The 25,469-nt window shown below is 45.0% G+C and overlaps 1 protein-coding gene across 1 annotated transcript in view; it reads right to left on the reverse strand.

The window, feature by feature from the left end:
- The window catches only part of AR (androgen receptor), a 454,014-nt gene that overhangs the window by 29,473 nt on the left and 399,072 nt on the right, over nucleotides 1-25,469 (reverse strand). Inside the window, exons 4-6 of the mRNA XM_085608315.1 lie at nucleotides 10,186-10,482; nucleotides 7,361-7,505; nucleotides 3,927-4,057 (exon numbers count right to left, since the gene is read on the reverse strand). Of these exons, the coding sequence (XP_085464441.1) occupies nucleotides 3,927-4,057; nucleotides 7,361-7,505; nucleotides 10,186-10,482 (573 nt within the window). The remainder of the gene's footprint in view (nucleotides 1-3,926; nucleotides 4,058-7,360; nucleotides 7,506-10,185; nucleotides 10,483-25,469) is intronic.

Here is a 25,469-nt window from a genome sequence, read left to right on the forward strand (position 1 = left end):
AGAGAAAGGGAGGGATTCTAATCCTCTGGGTTCTGCTGGAGAGAAAAGATTGGATCCAATCGAGGGCGGTTCCTTGAATCCCTGCGTCGTGAAGCCTGTCTGCGAGTGTGCGATGTGAAACGGTGACGAAGGCTGCGGAGAGGTCTAGGAGGATGAGGGCCGCAGTGTGTCCCTGGTCTAGTAGCATGCAGATGTCGTCAGTGGCGGCGAGTAAGCGGTCTCGGTGCTGTGGTTGCTGCGGAATCCAGACTGGGAGGCGTCTAGGATGGAGTTCTCTTCGAAGAAGGCAGTCAGCTGGGTGTTCACGTGTCTCTGGGTGACTTTGGCCGCAAAGGGGAGGAGAGAGATGGGCCGGTAGTTTTTCAGGTCCGTAGGGTCGGCCAGTGGTTTCTTGAGGAGGGGTTTAACCTCCGCTCGCTTCCAGTTGTCTGGGAAGATGTCGGATCTGAAGGTGTTGATGGTCCGTCCTAGTTCGGGTGCGATGGCGGTCCTGTGGAAAATGTGGGGTGGGCAGGGATCCGTTGGGGCTCCTGAGTGGGTTCTCTTCATGGTCGCAGTGATATGTTCGATATGTTCGACGGTGGCGGGATGCCAGGTCATGATGTGTGGCTTATCGGCAGCGGTGGGGAGGGGGGTGGTGGGGTTCGGCGTCTGTTTGCTGAAGTTGTCGTAGAGGATCTTGATCTTCAGATGGAAGTAGGAGCTATGCTTGTCGCAGGGTTCCTGGGAAGGTGTGACGTCTGTGGCTTTGCAGGGGAGTTTGACAGTAAAACAGGCCTGAACCTTGTCCTTTCCTATTGAGATGATGTCAGCCGACTTCAAAGGTTTCAAAAGTGGTGCCAAAATCAGCTGTCTGGGATGCGTCAGTAACAATGGATGGGTTAGTGTGGGATCATGTGTCATTGGGCCCAGAGTATTCAAAGCTGGAGAACCTGTGGCATCTTATCCCTTCTTGGGGTATATCCCAGAAGGTTGAGAGGTCACTTCCAAGACCTCCAACATGGTCAGCCGAAGGCCTGTGCCTGTTGTTCAAGGTCCGTAGAGGTAGAATCTCAGCTTGATGGTTTTTAGAATCAGATCAAGTACAAAGATAATGAAGAAATCAGCGTATAGGATTTGCTCTGCCAAGGCTCTGAACTGTCTAGAACGCAGGACCGTTTCATCCAAGAAGAAGGTGAGGTTTGCGCTTTGATCAGAAGACACCTGAATAGACTTGGCATTGCAAGGTAACTCATAGGGAATGCTTTGGGATCTCCTCAAATGACCAGGTCAAAACATTTGCTTCTTACTTCCTGATGGCCTTCAGATGCACTGGGGAGCAACAGTCACAGGAAAAGGAGGTCATGGTTAGATCCAAGACACAACACAGAGATGTCTTGTGGAATTAATAAAGACATTCTTACTGTGACACCATGAAAAGGACTTGAACCCTAGATCCTAGAAGGCACAATTCGACTTAATCAGTGAAGAAATACTGAGGAATTTCATTGGTGAGACAATGAGAGCGCTCTGAACCTGTTTGGATAAGGCACAGAAAAACAAGAACTGACGCCAGTGCTCCAGTCGGTGCCAATATGTTCCATGATAATGTCAGATTCGGGTTGACAAAGCTGTGGCTCAAGCCGCACAGCCTCACCTGGTGCCTCTGGAGAGAGAATAATGATGCGTTTGTTATCCAGTCTGGTGCCTGGGGAATATTAATAAGGTGAGGAATCGAATGAAAGAAATATCCATTAGAAAGACATTTTGAAGACTATGCTTTCTTATGATTTCTATGTCTAAGTGATGAGTATGAAAAGCCTTTCAAGCTCTAAACAACTTTGGAGAGATTCACTGTAATAATGAAGAACTGATAACAGACTACACTTGTTCTGCACTGACAGCACAATGTTTATTTTTGTTGAGACCAAAGCTGTCATTTTCACGCTTCATGACTGATTACTGAAATGTCTATTCTATTTCCTACATTCATGAAGGTTACAGGATGCCTAGAGGGCTCTCAAAGAGAAAAAAGCAAATGCTGATTCGCATACAGAGATTTGTAGCTCAGCAAATTGTATATGATGACAACGGCATGCAAAAAGCAAGAAAGCCTGATGAGAGGGGGAGGGGTTAAGAGTATTATTATATTACGTATGAAAAGGATCTATCTACTAGGCTTTATCAGGTAAACATATTTAACTTATCTGTGAATGTACTCATGATCTTTGATTCTATGCATATTTGGGGAAATTATTTTACTTGGAATCATTTTTATTATTTAAAAATACATTGTTTGATCTTAAGTTGTCCAAGTGCTGCAGTGTGCCCTTGAACTGCTCTGGCAAAGGCCTCACAGCCTTTCTCTGCACTCTGAACAATGTCTAAACAGGCTCCTTCCTGCATGTGTTCATGTCCAGTAGTAACTAACTCTTGTCAAGGTTTAGGTCACTTTAAGAGTCCATTGACACAACATTGGTTATTGGATACAACACAGCTGGAAACAGCACTATGGATAGCTGACTTACAAAGTAAGCAGATGTTGACAATTCTATAAAAGCAGGAAACAAGCTCCTCGTCTTGAACTGCTCTGGCAAAGGCCTCACAGCCTTACTCTGCACTCTGAACAATGTCTAAACAGGCTCCTTCCTGCATGTGTTCATGTCCAGTAGTAACTAACTCTTGTCAAGGTTTAGGTCACTTTAAGAGTCCATTGACACAACATTGGTTATTGGATACAACACAGCTGGAAACAGCACTATGGATAGCTGACTTACAAAGTAAGCAGATGTTGACAATTCTATAATAGCAGGAAACAAGCTGAAGACACTTCCTCTCTGGCAGACAGTCTCGCATCAAGTTTTGTTGCTTTAATCATGTTGAAAACTGAGTCCAGCGCTCTTTGGTACAGCCCTTGTCTTCTGGCATTTATGAGATGGGGTTTTGGCGAGCGAGGGGCATGACAGTGAAATATTAAGAAGACGTTCTCTGTGTCGCTCTTCTAGGGAGGGGCATCTGTTGCTTATGTGCTGGGTGTTTGGCTAGGGCCACCTGGATTTCTTGCTGATCCCTATGTATCTCTGCTCATGACCTAAATGCTACGCAATTATCCAACTTAACTCTGACAGCAGCTCCATCCACCCACAACAAAGCTCCATTTTTCGGCTTCCAACGGTTCTGTATGTCCCTTCCTAACAAACCTACCCACCAAACATTTATCTGCCCTCCACCCCAGCAATACAGTCTACATTCTGCTTCAACAAGGAATGCCCCACCCTCTTCCCCACCCACGAGCCCCCGCCAGAGGAAGTCCCACAGCCTTTCCCAAAGCCGACCTAACACAACTTCATTATCCAATTACCATTGCAATGCAATGCACATCTGCTTCAAAAGACAAAAATAATACTTTTACATTTGTAAAGCGCAAACTTATCACCCTGAAAGGGTATGCAGGCGCTGGGGGGCAGTCGGGGAGATTAAGTGAGCTATTACCCAGAGTCACATGATGTTGAGCTGAGGCGCCGCCGGTGACAAGAATCGAACCGTGGGCCCTACGCTCAAGACAGCCGCTCTGGCCCCTGCGCCACATCTCTCCCCATCCTGGATCCTATTGCCAATCTCCCGCTGCCCAGCCTCACAACCTTCCTCATACTCGTCTTCATCCAACCTGCACCTCTGGAACGCAACGCACGCCACCTCTATTATAAAAAAACACTTTGGAGCTCGGTGGGCACCCTATAAAGTCATATACCCACATATCAACACATCCACAGAGAGCTGCCTTACATGGCTCGTCTCTGTCAGCGGCGGCATTTTATGGGAGATTTTTGAATATTAAATTGTTGTCATTGTGTTCTTAAGTTGCATAAAGATAATATTATATTACTTGGATAAAATGGAAACAGCCATAAATATAAAACAAATGAAATGAAATCCATGCCACTTACTAATACTGAAGAGAAGCAATGCTTTCATGCAAAGAAACTCTTCTGTGGTAATCTGGAGCCACCCAAACTCCTGGGAGAGGTGTCGCAGCCTCACACATTGACTGTACATCCTGGACTTGTGCATCCTGTACCTGGGGAAGACAGATACAGTTTCATATTTCTGTTTAACATTCGTTGTTTGCCTCATCAATAAACCATTTTCCTTTCCATGCAGACTGCAAACAAAAGCCAAGCCGGCGGCGCATCATTGTCACAGACCCTACTGAAGGGTAAGATCTTCTTGCGCAGTTACAATGACACTCGTCATTCATGGACTGCTCCTATAGCCAACCTACAGACTCTGATACCCCCCTGTGGAGGAACTGAAAATGTAATCTGTTTTTGATAAAGCACGTGTACATCCCTCCATAATCTGGGCTTCATCCCCCTACATTGACGGCAGCGAGACAAAGGGATCGAGGAAAGGAAGCTGAGAGCTGGCCCAGGGCACCACATTCAGGCCACGCTCTCTGCTGTCACAGGACAAGAAGGGATGAAGGGACTACATGACTTGATCTCAGCTACTGGTAATTATTCTGTGCTGCATTCCATTCCAATTTTCTTCGGTCCTCTGCGCTGTCTGCTGTTGCCAACTTGCAGAAATGCCAACTATGGAGTCCTCCAGACTAGCCTAAAAAATTGAATATTTCAAGTTTTCTGAAGAGTTGTCAAAATGCCAAATGTGGAAATCCAGTAATGGTATAGACAAGAAGGAGTGATGGGTGTTTAGGAGCACATGATCTCAAAAATCCAAAAACAAAGCATGTGGGTTTCTAGAGCTTATAGGGAATGTAACTCAATAGAATACTCAAGGTGGGAAGTCAGCAGCTCCAAAGAAGTGCCCATCTATTACAGAGGGTAAGCGGCTCCAGCGGATAGAGGTTCAAGCGGGCACCTGACTAAATACAACTAGACCAATCCTGAAACCACAAGTGGGGTGTTCAGAAGTATAACTGTGCAGTGTCTGTCAAAACCGTCAATGCCTGAACAAGTTACAACTGACACAGAAAAATATTAGTAAAAAGCGTAACATGTCCGTTCCTGGTTTGCGCACTTGTGTATATGCTGGTGTTGAGTGGCTTCTTTTAAGGCAGGCTGTATCAGGGCCAGATTTCTTTTCTGAAAGGCCAACACGTGCTGCCCCCTGCCAAGGGGATCAGAGTGTCCATCATTGCGCCAGAGGACTGGCCAAGCTCAGGCCGGCCCGACTTGCGAAAAATCACTTTCACAGCCTTGATGTGGAGAGATCACTAATGGACGGTGCAGAGACCTTCAATCTCCCGCGCTTTCAAGCATTCGCCTTCAGTCTCTATTCTTCTGCGGATGTAGAGAGAGAGAGAGAGAGAGAGAGAGAGTGTGATGGGGCTGCCAGCTAGATGATAAGTACCTCAATAAGCTTTTCTACCCCAGCGTAATACTCGGTGCGTTGTGAAGGGGCGTGAACTGGAGAAGAATAATTGTAAATCCCTAGCGCACTAAGAAAACTGGGATAATGAGAGCAGCGCCCTGAATGGAGGGAGCGACCTCACTCGGCGCGACACAGCGCCCTGGAGGCCTGCACCTGCTCTAACCCAGCTGTCCTACATCTGGGTTAGAGAGAGATGTTTAAACTGCGCATGTGTGGCTGGCCATCGCAAGACAACCAAACAAAAAGACATGCACACTTTAAACAGTGTACAGACAGCCCATCCTCCTCTCTGCTGCTGTCACTCGGCAGCGGTCCCGCCCCAATCCTGAATCCTGGCGGTCTATTTGGGACGGGGGATGAAAAATAAAATAGTAATAATTTACCATTTTATTTTCCATCTCTGGGCTTTTGGGGAGATTTTAAGTGGGGCAACACTGCTCCGCTCCACAGAGGAGTCGCCGCTAGATAATTGTCCACATTTATTTTGGGATGTGAATTACTCATTTTCTCAGTACTCCATCCAATACGTAATCTTTAATCCTGGCTATATGTGGTGCTGATCATCTAGTAGTCGTCACTCGTTCTGACGTCCTGATTTTCAGACTTGTAACTCTGCAAAAGAACACATCATCTCCAACAGTCTTTGTTTCTTTTAGAAGGGTGACATTGCGAATGCTCAAATCCTTTTTTGTCCCTGAGGAATGGTAAGATGGAGGACCTGCTCCAGTGAATCTGGAGCGCTCTAGGGAACAAACGCTTCTGTGTGCAAGATTTCCTGCCCCATCTTATCAGTGAGTCAAGAAGGATCCTGATCCTCTGAGGGCTTTGAGAAGGTTGTACCAAGAATGGGACCTGAATGAGCAGGTGCACAAGAGGCTTCTCCAGGGAAAGTCGCAGCTGAGCCATTTCATTGCTAATATTTTACTTATATTTAACCGCTCCATGGCGTGGTGACTGCTTTCAGGGTAATACCCAATGTTAACATCCAACTCAGATATCATGTAGTCATTGCCATAGTTTAGAACTGGGTTCTCCAATGTCAGTCCTGGAGGGCCGGATCCATGCCAGATTTTAACTACATTTATCTAAATGTGGATATGCTTAAACTCTGGCATGGATCCGGCCCTCCAGGACCGACATTGGAGAACCCTGGAGAAGACAATTTATTGTGCAGCAAGCATCCATCCATAACCCCCCGTGAGATGAGCAATCTGTACAACCAACACAAAGGAGCTGTGAACACCAGTGGGCAGAGAGAAGGCAAGTCTTTACAGATCTGCCCTGGCTTGAACTTTTTGGAGAAGTCAAAATGATTAGCCGCAACTTTGGGCTTCTGTAGGACCCTCTTGTTGCGAACTGCAGCCCAATTCGGAGGGTCTCTCACCGGGTTACTTTACACCCATTAGTTGCACAAGTTATAGTGGTTTAGTTTTCAACACGGAACCTGTGGGACACGTAAGCTAGTCCCCAACCCTCTTATTTCTACCTACTTCACTGTGTGCACTTTAGCTTAGCTGCACTTATTCCTACAAAATATGTTTTTCAAAACACAATGCATTGCACAGTCACAGCAGGAGCAGCTTTAGACTTTTGCCACCAGGAGCCACACAGTTTAAGGGAAGCTTAGAATAATGGTGTGGTACAATCGATGTGATGGCTGCAGAATGTTAGTTTTTCAAATTAATCTTAATTTTTTTTAAACGGTGGTCAGAGAGCAACAGTATCAAAGTTTATCAACTCCTATTGTGAGGACACAATATGTCTCGGGGATGAAACTGAAGAAACGCAGCAGTTCAACAAATCTTAGTAATGTTGTTTTATGAATAATGTTGAAAAGCAACAACTAGATTCGCATCCAACATAGAAGTGCATGATTCACTCACAGCCCACACCATCAGTAACATCACAGGCACAGGGGCAGAGCTGGCGCTCTTGGGCACATGCTTTGCTGTTGTGGTGGCTTATATGTTAAATGAATGAAACCTACTCGTTGAAGACCAGATCGGGCGCAAAGTAGAGCATTCGGGAATTCACAGTTTTAAACGATCTCCACCCCATGGCGAAGATCATCAGCCCCATCCACGAATACTGGATTATTGTCATTTGGTCATTCACATGCAAATTCGGAAAACCTAAAAAAGATCACAAGAAATACAACAGAAAATTAACTTTATTCTCGCCCATGGGAACCAGGTAGCAGAGTCAATAATGCACGAAATCAGATGCCCTGTGTTCATGCAGGTATCCATCGCAATGTGCCCGCTACTACAAGTCATTCACAATCTTCCAAGCAGTGTCTCAACCATCCCATCTCTTTGACTCCATATCATGCACTCCACTGGCCTCCCTGGACTATCCCTGTTCCAGCCCATGCTCTGACGTGCCCTAGGTTCAAAGCGCGCTTGTCCTGTGTTACTAGGGTTATATATTCTTCGAAGGCCCGACTGTGAGGTGGGTGGAATTTACCGCACCCAGTTAAATGTGAAGGAATGTGTCAGGGGAAAAGTGCATGGTACTTACCATCAGGGGCGGCTCCTCCTTTAAGGAGGAGGAGTGTCGCCCCACCGCTGAAAGCCAGCAGAGGCAAACGGGAAAAAGAAAATGATAATAAAACAATTTTATTATCTTTTTATTTTTCACTGAGCCAGAACCAGCCGGGTGAGGGTGGGGCCATCCTCAGCTTTGGGGCGGTGTAATGGGCACTGCTAAGTGCACATGTAGATTTGGTCGGCCGTCTTAGGACGGCCAAAGGGACATGCACACTTAGCCTTTCTCCAACCCAGGCTGTGTTACATAGCAGGGTGGAGAACAGTCCCAAGCACAGTCTGAGCACCAAACCAGGCCACTCAAACCAATCCCAGCGCTTCTCTCATGCTGGGGAATAGTATTCCCAGCATGAGAGAAGCGTCTGGATTGGAATCTGGGAGCCTGCGCAGTGTGCACCAGGCCTAGACTGCCAGAGTCGAGGATCAGGAGAGAAGAGGAAAGCGACGGCCGCCGGAGCAGCAGGTAAGAACAGTTTTCTATTTCCTAATTGTCTTCCATGTGTTTTTTTGTATTCCCCGCTGCCACACCACTTTGCAATGCAAGCAGCCGCCACTGTTTCCATCCCATGTAGATTTTGTCGTGTTAAACTTGCATATCACCCAAATCTCGTTCTAGGTGCTATTTATCGCACATAATAAATAATGTACCCCAAGGTATCGTTATTCATCAGGTATGATATATAAAACCTTCATTCTGACAAACTAGGAATTAGGACCTAAGACTATTGATTATCCAACTACAGGCTGTGTGCTTATGGTGGCTGCTCGAAGAACTTATGGGTAATGATCAGTGTCTCTCTCAAAAACTCCCTTAAATATTATTCAACAAAAAGTAGTGCTCTATTTACCATTAAAAAGAAATACAGAGCTTTATTTAAAAAGCAGAATATTTTAAAGTGCATGCCTTTTAGGTGCCCCAGGTCAACAATGCAGGACCTGGATGTGGAGTTGCCGTGAGTCCGAACCTGGATGTGGAGTTGCTGAACAAGAGACAAGTGAGACATTCTCTATGTCCCTCTTTGACCACACGTCATCTAGGAAGATGTGGTAGAGAACCCTCAGAGCATCCGCAAACCTTGAAGAACACTTTACAACCGGCAGGTTTAAGTGCAAGAACCAATGTACCTTTTATAGATGTGAAAAGTGTATTTGCTCACCTTAATACAAATGGCACCACCTCCACTGTTTTGAGCGATGCTATTTAAACTGAGCTACCGCACTGACGGCAGACCAGCTCTGAATGTTTAACAATCGCATGTGCTTACTGTACTTTACCTAAACTCTAGTATTATCATAAATACATGCTTTGCAAGCCCTGCTGATACCCTCCTGGTGATGGGACGAGCAAGACCGGGGCAGTGAGTATGAGCACCAGAATCCAGTCCACCACTGCCAAATGTAAGCCACCATCTGTGGCAGGAGGCAAAGTGGCTGCAGAGCTCCCAGGGTGTCCCAGGGTGTTCAGTCAATGAACACCCTTTACAAGACCTGTTGCTCCCTGGGAATGGGAAGAACTCATCAAGTGCAGCCACTCTCTGTACATGAAACCCCTTTCCACCTCCTCGACTGGAGGAAAGGAAAGCAGCGTATATGTTTCTGCACCATTGATGCAGAAGGATTAGAGAGGGGGAATCTTCCCTCTCGTATCTTAACCACTTCAGGTAAAAACACTGGTGCTGCTCCCTATTTTCAAAGGGACAAGCAGTGTTATAACCAGTTATCATGCTCCGTTTTTATATGAGCCTTACCTACCACAATTATACCATTACTTTCTGGACTTTCCTCCTCTAAATATGCCCCCAGCAAATCCTTCATCTCTACTTTCTCCCATTCCTCCTCCTCAAGCCATGCTTTCTATGCTCCTTTGCCACCTTTGTTCTGTCATTGGGGACCATTACCCGGGATCTAGCCCCGGCACATAATATCCTCCCTATATCCTGTTTAAACCATCCATACCCTCTTCACAAACACAGCAGCGTTCACGTCAGCACAGCCATCAGTCCCCAAATCCTAAAAGATTCCTAATTCTGAGCAACACTCTTTCTTGTTCATCTCCTTACCTCACTATGAAGTGATCTGCAATCACCTGAGCCCCTTCTCCCCTCCCACCACCCATCCATCAAGCATTTCATTGGCAACTTGTCCTGGGACCTGAACATGCTCACTCTCGAGTCCCATGTATTTAAGGAGCTCTTCACTGCGCTCAACCCCCTTCTGCTCTGGCTCCACGCGTAATGCTTTAGGATAAAGAGTGTACATTTCCAACCTGGTAGAGCTTTGGCCCACTTGACCACGTGCACCAGCTGTCTCTCTCCCAGCTCATTGAGGCTGGTAAGCAGTTGGGCAAAGCTGTCCGGCTGGTTGTTGTCATGGCCAGCGTAAACAACAATTGGCTCGATGGCTTCCAGTACGTTGAGGAAAATAGGCTGGCTGTTAAAATTCTCGAGGTGAGACAGGCCCAGCATTGAGGACTGGTCTTGCATGGAGTCCCCATTGTTTGGGGATTTCCCTGCTTCACCCTCTTCTTGGATCTTTAAATTCCCCAGTTTCTTTAACTTCCGGGCTGCAGAGAAGAAGACAGAAGGTGTTAGCACAGCTACACCAAGCCGCAATATGTCAAACGCCTGATCACTACAGGTCATAAATAACAAAGACTTTACACAGATGCAAGCTGAGACATAATAGCGAAAGGCAATACACTTAATAAAACATTGAACTTTCAGAAGGCTTTTTTCAAAATATGCATAAGACCATTTCAAATGCTTACCTAATAATGGGTGAATGGCAGCTAAACTTTTAGAAGAGAAGGGCGAACATTATGGACGTTTGATTATTGTGCTACAAGTGCTGGAGACTTTCAGAAACAGGAAAATGTTGTTTTGACTCTCAAATACTTGTGGCCAGAAGAAAACAAGAAGTAGGAATACACGTCATAGCTGTTTAAAAGATTAAGACGAGAACTCGAGATCTAAAGTAGTAGGGAGGGGACAGATCTACAACTTGTTCCTCTGAATTCTTCACAGTGCATGCATTTTTAAAATTGTAAGATATTAAAAAGAGGGTGTGAATCTTAGTGCAGAAAACACAGGAAGGGAACAGAATCTCGAGTTCTGCTCTGTCAAACATAGCACTCACCTGGTTGTCAGTTTCACTTTGTTGAAGTGTTTACTGCATTTATTAAAAGCTAAAGAACCTTTTTTTGGATCTTATGCAATGAACTGTGAACCAACAACTGCTAGGAAAAGCCCCATCCTAAAAGCCTTTACCAGCCCTCACTGACATCTGAAGAGGCTCTTGGACTTGTAAAGGTGCCTTTGATATGAAGCATTTGTACACTGCTCCCTGCATTAACAGGGCTCAGTGGTTCCACAGCCAGTGGGGTGCTTTGTAGGGTTCAATAACAATATCTCAAGGTCTCTTGGTAAGCATGTTCAACAGTCTCTCCAGCCTCTTCCAATGAAATGTCTGAAGCCTGTGAAAGAAACTGGAGAGTTTCATCACATGATAAAGCTGGATAGGAGAATTACACTCAGCAATGAGCTCAAGGCTTGTAATCACTCAAAGTAATAAAAGCAGTGATTTGCTGTCTGACACCTTTGAGATACAGTGATGCAGAAGACAAGACTGCCCCTCTTGTGGTTATGGAGCCATTGATAACAGCTGTCAGTCTGCCTGACTGAGGACATTAACGCAGCAGCCGTTCGCGTTAGGAATCATACACTAAGCCTACGATATTCTTCTTCGCCTATGATCTTCGAAGACATCCATTCCATAACTCACGAGTCTTAGAGCACTTTTCTGGATACAAGGTAATCTGGGACATAAGCGGGGTGCTACTGATGATTAACGTTAAAAGAAAGTCGCTGTGGATACCTAAAAACCATAAGTACTTGTGGATTAGAATCAAGTGAGACCTGGGCAATATGGCTGCTGACAATATCACTCCTACCCGATAAGTCTGCTAAAAATACAAAGCACTAGTTGGAGCTACAACTGTCTCTAGGAGGTAGGGAACGAGCAAACAAAATGGTAAGAGAGGCCAGGCTCCACTACAACTTTCAATCTACCACTAACATTCCTATGCCAAACTGATGGAAGACATTGATACACAAAAATATATGTTTCATGTGGCAAACTAAAGGCAAGAAAGTTATACACTGCTGCTTATTAATATCTACCCTGCAGGTGTCCCTACTATTGGACTCTACTTCGGCTGCAACTGATACACTTGTTCCTAAAACTAAAAGCAAGCCAACAGCACTGAATTAAATACCCACCCGCTAGGGGTCAATACGGGCCTACTAGCTCCTATAAGACGCTTGGAAAAGATCATGCTACCAAAAGCCTACCAGGTTCTCCACATGGTACTGAATGTATGTCACATTACAGAAAACATTGGAATCATTTATGAAACTCCACAAGTCTTTAATTTGGTCTGAAACACCACTGAGGACTCTACCACAACACACCAACCACATGCATATTTTGCTTTAGCTTACCATAAGACCATAACTATGGGAGTCAGACCTTCTCGGTCATGAATAGCTCCCGGTATGAAGATGTAATTAATGTGATTATGCTCAAAATGTGGTAAAAAGTAACAGTTTCATTATGTTCTCCTAAATGCAAGGAACAGTTACAAAGACACTTATTTGATGCAATTGATCTCAGAAGAGTGATATCATTGACTCCTTCTAAGAAGACTTCCAATGCAGTCTACCTGCCTCATTTCTACTAATAAACATGACCATTTAACTTCTGTATTCATCAATGGTTGATAGATCTTTCCCCCAAGCAGTGTGTCCTCAGACTACACTCTTTCTTCTTGAGTTTCTGTGCGAAATTTACAAAATGATGACAGAACCAGGGGCAGCACAGGCGGCCCAGGCCATTATTTCCCTGCGGTGCATGAGTGTAGTGACATCAGACCTCGATAAATAGTCGAGGGCTTAGCACTTGAAGGGAAGAGTTAGAAGAGAAATAAACCTGTTTGCATCAAATCTATTTTGAAGCTGAATCTTAAGCCTATGGTTATAATGAACTTATTCAAATAAAAAAAAATCCTTTGTCTGCACCCACCAAGGAATCCAGAAGAGCATATATCACAACTTGGTCGATAGGAAAACAGGTCACAAGGCAAATGTGGTTACTTTTTGTTTTAGTTTCATGGTTCAAAAAACAAACAAAAAAAAACAGATCTAGAATGCACCCCTCCCACAGAAATATGTCACTGTTGCAACTGAACTGAAATGTGTATCTCCGTGGGATTTACTAGAGCACAAACATTTAGTAGGTGTAGGTTTGTGTTGGCCGCGCTGATGGAATGGTTCCCCTGTTAGTGGAGGAGCAAGGAGAAAAACGTGATTCACTCACATTGTTGAAAACAAAAAGGAAAAAAACTATCCAACTACATTGAGTGTTCACAGTAAAATATAAAATGTACCACAGGAATAAAAATATCATGCCTGTTTTGATAGATGTTATGATTTTAGATTCTATGGTGATAGGTTTCGAAGCAGGCCTCTATTCAGAGACCCAGACCTTGCGGGCACAATGAATAATTAAATTGCAAATGTTTCTTAATTCTAGTCTTCTAGCACACTGTGCAGCATTCTTTGACATGGGCCATTATATCCTTCCCATTGAGGAAGCATGTGTGTAAGTGAGCATGAATGTCTTGAAGGTGGAGTGAAGTTTGTCGCAGAATGTCAACGGGTACGCTGGAATGTATAACGGTACAGACACAACAGGTGGTAACTTGTCACACTCCTCTTCCACTGGTATCAAGGATTCTAAGAGACCTTTCTAGATCAAGTCACCTCTAATGTCCAGTATTACCTTGCCTGGAGTGTTTTTCCCTCTAGACTGTGCAGTGGTACATAAGCTGGAGCCCCTGTATAACTGCTTAGCAGACTGTAGAGTCCAGAACGCAGCAGCAAGACAACGTGCAAGTCCACATATCCGCACATGCATCTCACTCACCAAATGATACGTCTAGCCACCGCAAAGGACAACTATTTCTTCAGCATGAACTCTAAACCTACAGCCAAACTAGGTCACCATGCTGGAGGTTGGCACAACTCTTGATCACATCAATAAAACGACCTAGATTACTAGAGGATGGAAAACATACCATCAGAAGAGGGATTCAGCTCTCCAAGTTGAGCGATGAAGAACACCAAGAAATAATGTTAGTTCAGCGCTTCGTATATTTTCATCACATACTCCTTTGTGAAGAGTTTGCACAAAGAGCTCCTGTTTTTTGTGTCACTATTTGTGGATGTCTAGTGCTTCAGTGACCGCTCTACTTTTTCGTGATGTGTTTGAAAGGACGCAAACTTGAAACTCCTACTAAACCGTAATGTAAGGGATATCACAGAAGCTGGTGATGTTGAAGTCAGTTCACCGACATCCCAAAAGCAGCTTAGACAAACGGCTGCTGGGTCCAGGGAGCAAGAACAGACACATCTGCTCAATCAGCCTCAAAATGAATGAGATCCCTACATTTTACAACAAATATAAGAATAACCCCAGTGTGCAGGAGGAGGCAGATAGTACAGTGGCAAAGTCCAGGGTCCAGGTTACCTAGACAGCACCGTCTAGGCCAGTGGTTCCTCACCCTTTGGTTTATTTGCACCCTCACTGAATCACTAGTGGATGGAGGAGACTGCGAACCAAGTAACATATGGGATGTGTACCTTAAAACAATACACTACCATCGAGAAAAGTGCACAACAAACAAATACACAAAATATGAAATATTTTATTTATTCACAAACAAATAGACAGAATCGAAATTGTAATTTTTTCAACTGAAAGGCTGAAAGTTGTCATAAATGCATAATTCAGGTTCTTACATCTGATTATATAGACTACAGAAATGCATGCATATCTCGGATGTCAACAGATCCCCCACTGAGACTCAAACTCATCAAGAACATGACAGCCAGACGTGTCCTTAGCACATCGTGCTCTGAACACATCGCACTCCCCTTGGGGCACGGAACTGACTTCCTTTCAATGCTTGCGCCACAAAGCCCCTCACAAGGGTCCTTCCTTCCTCCGGTCTACTTTCCACCATCATTGTCCCATCCTCGGACGAAGATTGCCCTTCGTTAGTCACTCTGTCTTCAAACAGCGAGTGAGCCTTTTCCTTTCTTACAGCCATGCGATGGAACCCTTAGAGTCCATCCAACCACATGCGCGTGTGTGGAGTGTGAACGACATGGCCATTGCCAAACCTTGTCGCCTGTTCATTCTACTGCTCATCACCATCACTGGGACACTTGGTGAGGGGACTGTTTGTCCTTACACATTCCATCCCTTCATAAGTGCTCTCTCGTGTTACGGTCAGACAGTCCCTGAAGAAGGCTTCGGCTGGAGATACAGCACCATTGGCTTAAGCCATCATAGGAACAACACAGGTTTTTGATTAATTTGTGAAAGCAAAGACATCTTGCAAATGTACAGAATACAACCTGTCACTCAGATGCAGGAACTGGTAAATGTACAATGTATGCGGAGTGCTGCGCTCACGGCATGTGAAAGGGTTTTTTTTAGGGAAAAGGGTCCCTTTTTTAGCATAACAAGTTTCAAAGAGGACGTGAGTGATAAATGACTGAGCTGTTTCTTTCCTGTAGATTAAGGGAGGGAGAGGGTATCACGCAGAAGAATAGAACTAAAGGGCAATGTGTGGGGCTCAGCAGAAGGTCAGTGCCCAAGAGATATGAGAAACAGGCTGAACAACCTTCAGAACTGTAATAATACCTACAGTGTAAGCTGCCGGGGGGAGGATGCCCTCGCCGCTACTAAATACGTTTCAAAGTGCAAGGCTGTGGGATGTAGTGAGATCCCGAGCAACACATGTGTTCTTTTATAGTGTGTGAGATCACCATAGACGGTATGTTTACAATGTAAAGGAAGATGTGATGGACTTGACTCTAGTTACGGTAGTGTTGATTCACACCTATGTTTCCCAAACTCTGGTCGCGAACCCCTAGTGGGGCTTCTGCCGATGCTTGGTGGCTTCGAAGGGACATAAAGATGCCTTTACAGTTTGTATTGTTCTAGTCACATTTGCTGCACTTCAGAGTCAGAGTCCAAATATGAGCCTGCGCCTTCTAACGAATTGCTGCTTGTTCTTTTAACATAGGGACTCGTGTTCACTCTGACTGTAGAGTGAAAACAGTTTTTTAAGTGAATTATGTGACAATCTTGCTATGGTTCAGGGACTGCAAAGAAAAGGCTGTGGGATATCATTTTTTGTAACACAACAGAATGTAAATACCTGTACATTAACTGTATGCACATTTCAGGATACATCAACAGCTAGGAAGGCACTTTTGCTTTGGAAATCTGAGGTGTGATGACAACAAACCCTTGCAAGTATGCCCAGGGAAGACTCGGCTCAACTGGCCAGTATTTTTTGCTGCGGCTGCTTTAGCCACAGCCATTTCAACAGCGAATATGCTTACTATACGTGATCAAACACAATCACCCCATACTCTGTAGCGGAAGGAGTTTTCCAAATTTTCTAAAACTTCTGGTATCTACACCAAGATGTTTCAGAAGCCATGTGATTTTAGTGAACAGTTGCCACAGGCCAGCAGCCCCCTTGGAAAGGCGTTCCAGCCCCAGTGCAGTTCACCACCGGCCACTTCAATGGGCAGAAAAATGTGTGAGCCACAGTCCGATAAAGACATTTAGCCAAGGTTGTGACATTTGCTAACAATTTTTGTTAGAGAGTACACAAAAACTGCCCGCCTCTTGTCTGTTACAGCTAGGTCAGTCACAAAAGTTTGTCGTTGTAAATCTTGGGCTGTGGTTCTAAAAAGTTTGAGAAGCACTGATTGAGGCAAAATAATCAGCACAAGTGTTTTCTGAAAATGCCGGTAACCTTTGAAGTGCTTGGTTTACACTCCCAGAAAGAAGTCAAGCAGCCTTTGAAGAGCTTCTATGTGCGTGCACGGGTCCTTCGGAGATGTGGACAGCTTGAGGGGACATCACCTTTGATGTGATGCGCTTCATGCCAGTTTTGGGAGTCGCTGTCTCTAGTAAGGCAAGGCAATCCTTGTTGAAAGTGCTTTCATGTTTCAGAAGTTGTGGCCATTGGTTCCGAGAGGTGACAATGCATGTTTGGACTCACTAGATTACTAATTACTCTTATTGTAATGTCTTTGTATCCAACATATGCACAACAGCGGCAAACTCTTCGCTCACTGAACGCCCGCCTATTTAAGAGCACGTGACATTTAGGGCAATGCATGCCGCTAAGTGGGACACCGCACAAGGGACCTGCTTTCTTCTAACAAGGGACTCACTTCCTTCCAACAAAGATTTTCTGTTCAAGAAGCAGCACAGATTTTACACTCGGTCTCTCTGTATCAGATTCTGGTCCCTAAGATGAGGACATGATTTGAAAAAAATTAATCTCTGCCATAGAAAATGAGCAGAAAATGTAAGCAATTTATCCCCATAAATCTTTTAAGACAGATCTGTTTCTGGTTTAAGTAATCTTAAATACAATCTTCAACTGTTGTACTGTGCTGTAATCTCATCCTTTCTCTGTGAATTACGTAAATATCTTTGAATGTTTTTTTTCATGTGTCTAGAGACGTGTTCTTCATGTGGTAAGCACCCCTCTCTTCTGTTCCAGGGCCAGCCTACCAGCCACAGAGGCAGCTGAGGGGGCAGCTGTCACTGAGAAATAAATCCACGCCAACTTTCATTTCTGCATATGCGAAGATAGACAAGCTGGTCATGAGTTCTCAGTTTCTAACACTAGGTGGGCTTGCATTGGTGAATGTTGTCCTCAGGAAGTGGCTAAAGCGTCCTATCAGGAGGCTGGTTGGAGTGGACCACCGCTCCCAGATGCATGTGTCCTATAGGTAGACTCCCGAGCTGGCTAAAGCGTCCTATCAGGAGGCTGGTTGGAGTGGACCAACTCTCCCAGATGCATGTGTCCTATAGGTAGACTCCTGAGCTGGCTAAAGCGTCCTATCAGGAGGCTGGTTGGAGTGGACCACCGCTCCCAGATGCATGTGTCCTATAGGTAGACTCCTGAGCTGGCTAAAGCGTCCTATCAGGAGGCTGGTTGGAGTGGACCACCGCTCCTAGATGCATGTGTCCTATAGGCAGACTCCTGAGCTGGCTAAAGCGTACTATCAGGAGGCTGGTTGGAGTGGACCAACTCTCCCAGATGCATGTGTCCTATAGGTAGACTCCTGAGCTGGCTAAAGCGTCCTATCAGGAGGCTGGTTGGAGTGGACCAACTCTCCCAGATGCATGTGTCCTACAGGTAGACTCCTGAGCTGGCTAAAGCGTCCTATCAGGAGGCTGGTTGGAGTGGACCAACTCTCCCAGGTGCATGTGTCCTATAGGCAGATTCCTGAGCTGGGGGAGAGCTCAATGGCTTTGCAGCAGTACTGTTGGGTCAGCGCTGCCTGTGGCAGCTCCTTACAGGCCTTCAGGTGAGCACTGCAGTCTCCACACTCATTGCTGGGCTCTCACAGGTACAGTTAGGATCAAATGCAGTTAAAGGAAAGAGTGAGAAGGCTTTGTGTTCTCTGAGGTTTACACGGCTGCTTGGTAAGGTAGCGGGTTTCTCAGCAGAGTGATCATGTTCGATATAGACAATCACTGAGTGATGGAGGGCGCCTCAGCAGTGTGGGGGAACAGTTTCTTGTTTTGAGGGGGCCCCCTCGCCCTCTAAGGCATGCTGTTGCATGTCTTGCAGAATGTGTGCAAAGACATGAAATAGTGAAATGCTTGGGGAAGCCACTCTGGTTTATCCAGCAGGCCCCTGCAGTGTAGGTGTGGGCCCAACTGTTCAGTGGGCCCTATTGAGCCCAAGACCAATGAATGTCTGTGCGATGTGGGAGACGCCAAGGCCCCTCATCACATTCGGCAGGGGGTCATCATTTTGCGTTACGCCACTGAGTGATGGCACATGTGCACCAAGACTCCTATGTACTTGTGCGTGTCTGTGCGGCACTTATGTTTCTACAGGCAAATCTGAATACTGGGGGATGAAGCAACTTTAAACATGCACTAAGCCCCCCTAACATCTGAGGCATTGTAACCATGACAACTGGGGATTCTCATCACATATCCCTTGGTCACTCCTTTCCATAATTTGACCTAAACCTGATGTGGGTGCAATATTAGTAAAACACAGTGACAGTAAGGGCCCCAGAGGTACTGAATTAATAATAATGCATTATTCTCGCTTGAATCATGATGTCACTACTAAAAAGGGCGGAGGTGAATGCGACTCAAGGACACCACTATGTGCTAATGTAGAGCATTCTTTGAGATCTTCTGAAGACGCTGCCCCACAAATGCATATTTGCTTGTCCGCGCTTGGTTAAATTCATGTTGATGTATTTGGTACTAGGACGGATTCTCCAATAAAAATGTAAGTTTTGCCATCTCTTGCTCCATTATTTTGGAAACTGATATTTCAGTCGGTGCAGAAAGGCAACCATTGGGCAACCAACACACTGACGTTTAGTATCTGAAGCAGTCGCAGCCGGACACAGCCTTCCACTGTGACCTTACATGAAACCTCATCTGGGGAACAGGCAAACAGAGAAACCACAAGGAGGGCCACCACATTTAAAGTTTATTTTCAGTGTCAGAAGGAAAGGTTTTTATGGTGTTTTTATGTGCTTTCATTTCTTGAGTGTGTCTCTAAGTGGTTCTTGAAAATAATCAACAGAAACAACAATCACCCAGAAGTCCGGCATATGTCAACACAAAACTTACCCTAGTAACCTCAAAAAGCCACAAGGGCCAATAAAGGATCTTGGCTCTTGGGCGAGTGGCAAAGGAGAACAGCGAAGGCCTCTTACTGAGAAAGTAACATTTGCAACAGGCGATAGCAATAACTAGGGACGCGCAAAGATTTTATTACCCAAAAATAGTTTCATGTAATGATTTGCCTACAGTAGCTTGTTCCCCACTTTTTCACGTGTGTATTTTTTCCTCTGCGACTGGCAATTTTCACATGAAAACCCACATGCAGAAAACATCACAAACTTATGTAGTAATCATAATACCAGGTAATAATGCAGGACAAAACCTCCTTTCTAGTAATAAAGCAGGACTGTGGTCTCAAGACGAGTGTTTCAAATATGCTGCAAGCCCTCTTATTTGACTGGCAGGGTTTGTCACTATCAGGCAGGTGTACACAGTCCATGGCTAGTTGCCTCTCATTGCTATGGAATGGGGAGGCAGGTCCACTTCAGCCACAGCTGGGAGCTGGCTTCAGCATATCCCAGCCTCCCAGGTACATCACATTAACACAGATGCAAACTGCACATTCTGCTCTCAATCACTACAACAGCAGAAGACGCCCACATCATGGACCGTCCTTGAGCTATGTCCTGCTGCCAGTGCGGCTCAGGTGGACCACTGCTGTGGGTGTCCCTGCCTCAGAGGAGAAGGGTGTGGAGCCAAAACGGTCTCGAACTGGGTGGGCTAGCAGGGCAGTCACACTTTAATAAGGCTCTGTGAGGTGGATGGTATGGTGAAACGCTCCTCCGCCACAGCGATTAATGCAAAGTATCTGTAACCACTTCCTTCAGCAGGAGCTACTAATGGAGCATGGCCCCTGCACAAAAACATCAGAGAAGCGGTTAAGCAGACCGGCTGAGGAGAGAAACATTAAACACCAGCTTATTAGAAGGGGCCAGATCTAGCTGATGAGAGAAACAGTAACCAAAAGCTTCCTACAGGGGGCCAGATCTAGCTGAGGAGGGAAAGAGTATAACCACAAGCTTATCACAGGGGGCCAGATCTAGCTGAGGAGAGAAACAGTAACCATACGCTTACTACATGGGGCCAGATCTAGCTCAGGAGGGAAACAGTAACCAAAAGCTTCTTACAAGGGGCCAGATCTAGCTCAGGAGGGAAACAGTAACCAACAGCTTCTTACAGGGGGCTAGATCTAGCTGAGGAGAGAAACAGTAACCAAAAGCTTATTACAGGGGGCCAGATCTAGCTCAGGAGAGAAACAGTAACCAAAAGCTTCTTACAGGGGGCCAGATCTAGCTGAGGAGGGAAACAGTAACCAAAAGCTTCTTACAGGAGGCCAGATCTAGCTGAGGAGGGAAAGAGTATACCCAAAAGCTTATCACAGGGGGCCAGATCTAGCTGAGGAGAGAAACAGTAACCAAAAGCTTCTTACAGGGGGCCAGATCTAGCTGAGGAGGGAAACAGTAACCAACAGCTTCTTACATGGGGCCAGATCTAGCTGAGGAGGGAAAGAGTATAACCAAAAGCTTATCACTTAGGGCAAGATCTAGCTAAGGAGAGCAATATTAACCAAAAGCTTCTTATAGGGGGCCAGATCTAGCTGAGGAGAGAAACAGTAACCAAAAGCTTATTACAGAGGGCCAGATCTAGCTGAGGAGAGAAACAGTAACTAAAAGCGTATTACAGGACGCCAGATCTAGCTGAGGAGAGAAACAGTAACCAAAAGCTTATTACAGGGGGCCATATCTAGCTGAGTGAGGAGAGAAACAGTAACCAAAAGCTTATTACAGGGGGCCAGATCTAGCTGAGGAGGGAAAGAGTAACCAAAAGCTTAGTACAGGGGTCCAGACTAACCTCAAATGCACCACGCACTTTCAATATTCGGATGGGAGAAGTAGGCAATTCTAGAGAAACCTGCAGTCTTCCTGTATCAGTGGAACCAACTTGAGCGACTTAGGACTGAGCATCAATGGGTCACAGGCCTCTCAACTCAGATTTTCTCCTAGTAACGGCTGATGAGAAGAGTAATTAGTACAGGTACGAGACTTGACACAAGGATATTTAATCATCTATCCGGACCCACAAGCAATCAATATATTAAGAATATTTCATCCGACGTATCCTGTTCATTTGTTTATTATGAAAAGAGATTGCGTATGAAGAAAGCCTATTTCATCGCTCTGACATTCAGTCCATCCAACCATTCCCTTCCGAGAGAGTCAGTATTTGTGAGTAGACCAATGGAGAGAAGACAGCTGGGTTTCAGTGGTTGGTGGACAGCATGTTGGTGTGTTTTGTCCCTCATAGGAGGGGGCGAGTTCCTGGAGGTAAAAGGAAAACACACAAAGGCCGCTAGAAGTTTTATTTCTGCTGAAGGCTATCAATGCAGCTGGTTTTAAATTCTGGGTAGAGCAAAATCCACCTGTGGCCACTGTTCCTCTTTGCACCTTTTAGAAGAACCTTGTCTGTGTGAACAAGTTTGTTCCGACTTAATCTCAGCTTTTAATTACCTTTATCAAGTCTAATCGAAAATATCTTTATTCGGCAATATATTGCAATTAAAGTATAATGCCATTCAATACACATACAAACATGTCAATAAAACATCACAGCTACAGGTTAATGCATAATAAATCAAATGTTTTAAAAACAATGGTATAAAATCCAACACAGGAGACTAATAAAGTGAAGTGAGGGTACCAATTTATCAAGTCTGCATTTCTATTCCCTATTAAGCTGAGATTCTTGTGCGGTTTCAAGGTGGAGCAAAGAAATGTGTACTTTTTCCTTTGTGCAACTGAAAGTCAGTGGAGCCCTTGGATGTGCAGGAGTAATGTGATGTGTTTCCGATCCAGGAGCTGCCTGGCTGCTCGGTTTTGCATTCTTAATTGCTCTGACTATATTACAACACTGAAGCTTGGACAGGAGCACAGGCCCAGAAAGTTCAATACGACGTCCAGACATGTCGAGGCAGAAACTTTCTTAAGAGCATTAGTTGATCATTTGGAACAAAGATCGCATGCAGGTATCAAAAAGTTTGGGAGATGATGGTGATCCCTGTGGGCGCTGCAGGTAATGGCCTTTCTTGCCTGTGCTCCTCACCGGGCGGGGCAGACGGGGCATAGCTTTCATTTTAGTTATTTGTTTTTCATTAATTCAAGAGGTGATGTGGCACTGAGGCTAAGGTGATGAAAGGATTGCTGTCCTAACTACTGTCCACTTTAAGCAAATACAGTTTTAGTTGGGTTGCTGTCATGGCTAACATACACAGATGGATAGGTTTGTGAGAAATATAGCAGATATCTACATTTAAAATTGTGGGCCCATATGCTGCTGGACAGAGTTTTGCCCATATAAAAAGAGTTCAAAGATTAGATACCCGTCGACTGAACTATGGGTTTAAATGTACCAAAATATATGACCTGTGAGACTCTACCCTAGGGATATCATTACTGCCCCACAGATACCGCGAAGGTGCTTGGCTGCGATGAACTCTGTTTCTACAGAGGAGGCTTGGCTTACCAGACAATCAGATCTTCAGCACAAGCGACGGGCCACTGCACCAGCTTTGGTCTGATCTTGCGGACTGCTAAGGTGTGTGATTAATGTTGACCCAGACGTGTTTCCCTCCCAACATGCATTAAAGCAGCTAGGAGAACTCTTGCTAAGAGCATTGCATAAGGAATGTTGTGAGACCTTGCTACCTTCGCTAGTTACTGTGACTGTTTGCACTTTGGTGGGTGAAAGATCTATATCAGAGAGGAGGTGGTCACTGAGGTAATAAGAGTTTGGGGTTTGGTGTTGTGATGGGGTCTCAGCTGGTTTGTGGAGTGACCCGAGCTTCTGTATTTCTACAATGGTGCTCCATCTAGGAATTACAAGATGGCTGGAACTTGAATCCAAGGCAGAATGGAGGGGACAGATAAATGAATGGTCCATCTGAGTTTTACTTATGAATCACAAGAGCTAATGTGTATAAAACGCAACAGAGGGGTTGTGAAAGTGGAACTCCGCGATGGCGGGTTGTACTATCGTTAACCGCAATCTGGACAGCTGGATAACTTGTCCGAGATGGATGTAATAAGCATAATTTCGGAATATGACTCAGACGCGGTCCCTTATGCAATTCCTTTGAGCAAGGGTGTGGGTGCAGCTGAAGTGTCTGGCAATCGCTTCAATGTGGTCATTTACTTCACTGCTGCATGTTCTTCTGTCCGCGAATGAATACAAAGTGGCTCACCAAGGACAAGTCAATCCGCTCTGAACTTCAGAGATGAATTTTTAAAGGTTTTTCACATTGTATCGTTTGATGCTGCCGAATGAGCACTTCATGGAGTCAGAAAGCAGCCTTCATATAAGCATTTACAACAGCTGATGGTTGATTACACGTACACCACATAATAAGAATCTACTAAAGGCAAGATTAGTTGCTGCCAACTTATCTTTCGCCGCTGTGTACAGAAACAATAGTCCATCTACAGGTGAAAGTTAGGGCCCTCCAAAAACGTCACGAAACATATATCGAAGAGGACCTAGCTAGCCTTCCATCAAGGATCCCAATCTGAAGAACTCCACGCAGATTCAGTAGAACCGCTGACCATTGTAGCCCACAGTTCTCCTTTGGCCCGTTAATTGCCAATAGTGGTTTTCTTTTCTTCACAAGCTCCTATTTCTCTAGAAAAAAAAAATTCTACTAAAAACATATGTTTCTGTAAATAATTAACTTAAAGAGATGCACTCATGCAGAGCCTTTGATTGCTCTTTCATAGGGTCTTAGACCCCTGTGGTTCTGAGATATAACTGGATCCAGAGGAAATATCCACCCATTTATGTAAAGGACACAGAACCTTTGATTTACTGACTGAAGTGTTTTACTCACAAATATTAGGTGCTCATCGTAAATGTAGTGATACCCAAATGTCAGCATCCTTTATTGACCATTTAACATTTTTCTGTGTCTAACGTCATGTCTGTGACCGGAGTCTTTCAAATGGATACACACAAAGAAATACTATTAAGGCACACTTAAGTGTTGTGCCCTGTACAATCTACGCACTGCCCACTGAGATGCGCTGTCAAGGCCAGGCTTTCAATGATTGGGTGAAAGAAAGGCATGTGTGGATGCCGGAGGTACTTGTAAAGCCCCAACCTGACCACAGGTCAGTGAGGTGCTCTAAGTATCAAAGGCAAGAACTAAGTAAATGAGTTACTGGAAGAGAAACAGAGTTCTGAGTGAGAAGGTATACTGTGTACTATGTGGCAAAGAAGAACCACAAAAAAGGCAATTCTATTTGAAATATCAACTGGTCCTAAAGTGGTACCAAGACAGGGTTTGATGCACCCGAGTCTAATCTCAAATGCAAATCATTCAATTATGACACTCTTGTCTTAATAAGTGACAACCCAGTACACTATGCATTGGAGCTCAGTCGGACCTCTATTTTCTTAACAACAATGTTGTCTCTTTCTTATATAGTTTATCCGTTTTATGACCCCTGGTTCCCGTGGCTAGCTGAAGCTGTCCCTCCGAACCCTTATGCCATTCTTCTCTAGGGTTTTCAGGGAGTCGCACAAAACACTGCGTTCCGTCTCAGGCGTCTTAATGTAACGCTCCAGAGCTCATTCTCACTTCCTCTGCCCTTCGAGAAATTGTAGGATGATATTCTCCATCTTTGATCAGATGTTGATATCCCACTTCTGACACCACGTGTTGTCGGAGTTCATTGTTTTATGCGTCAACCCACTAAGCCATGCATCAGAGCTCAGTCCGACCTTTATTTTCTTAGCAATAAT

The sequence above is a fragment of the Triturus cristatus genome, chromosome 5_2 (genome assembly GCF_964204655.1).
Source record: "Triturus cristatus chromosome 5_2, aTriCri1.1, whole genome shotgun sequence".
Lineage (NCBI taxonomy): Eukaryota > Metazoa > Chordata > Amphibia > Caudata > Salamandridae > Triturus > Triturus cristatus.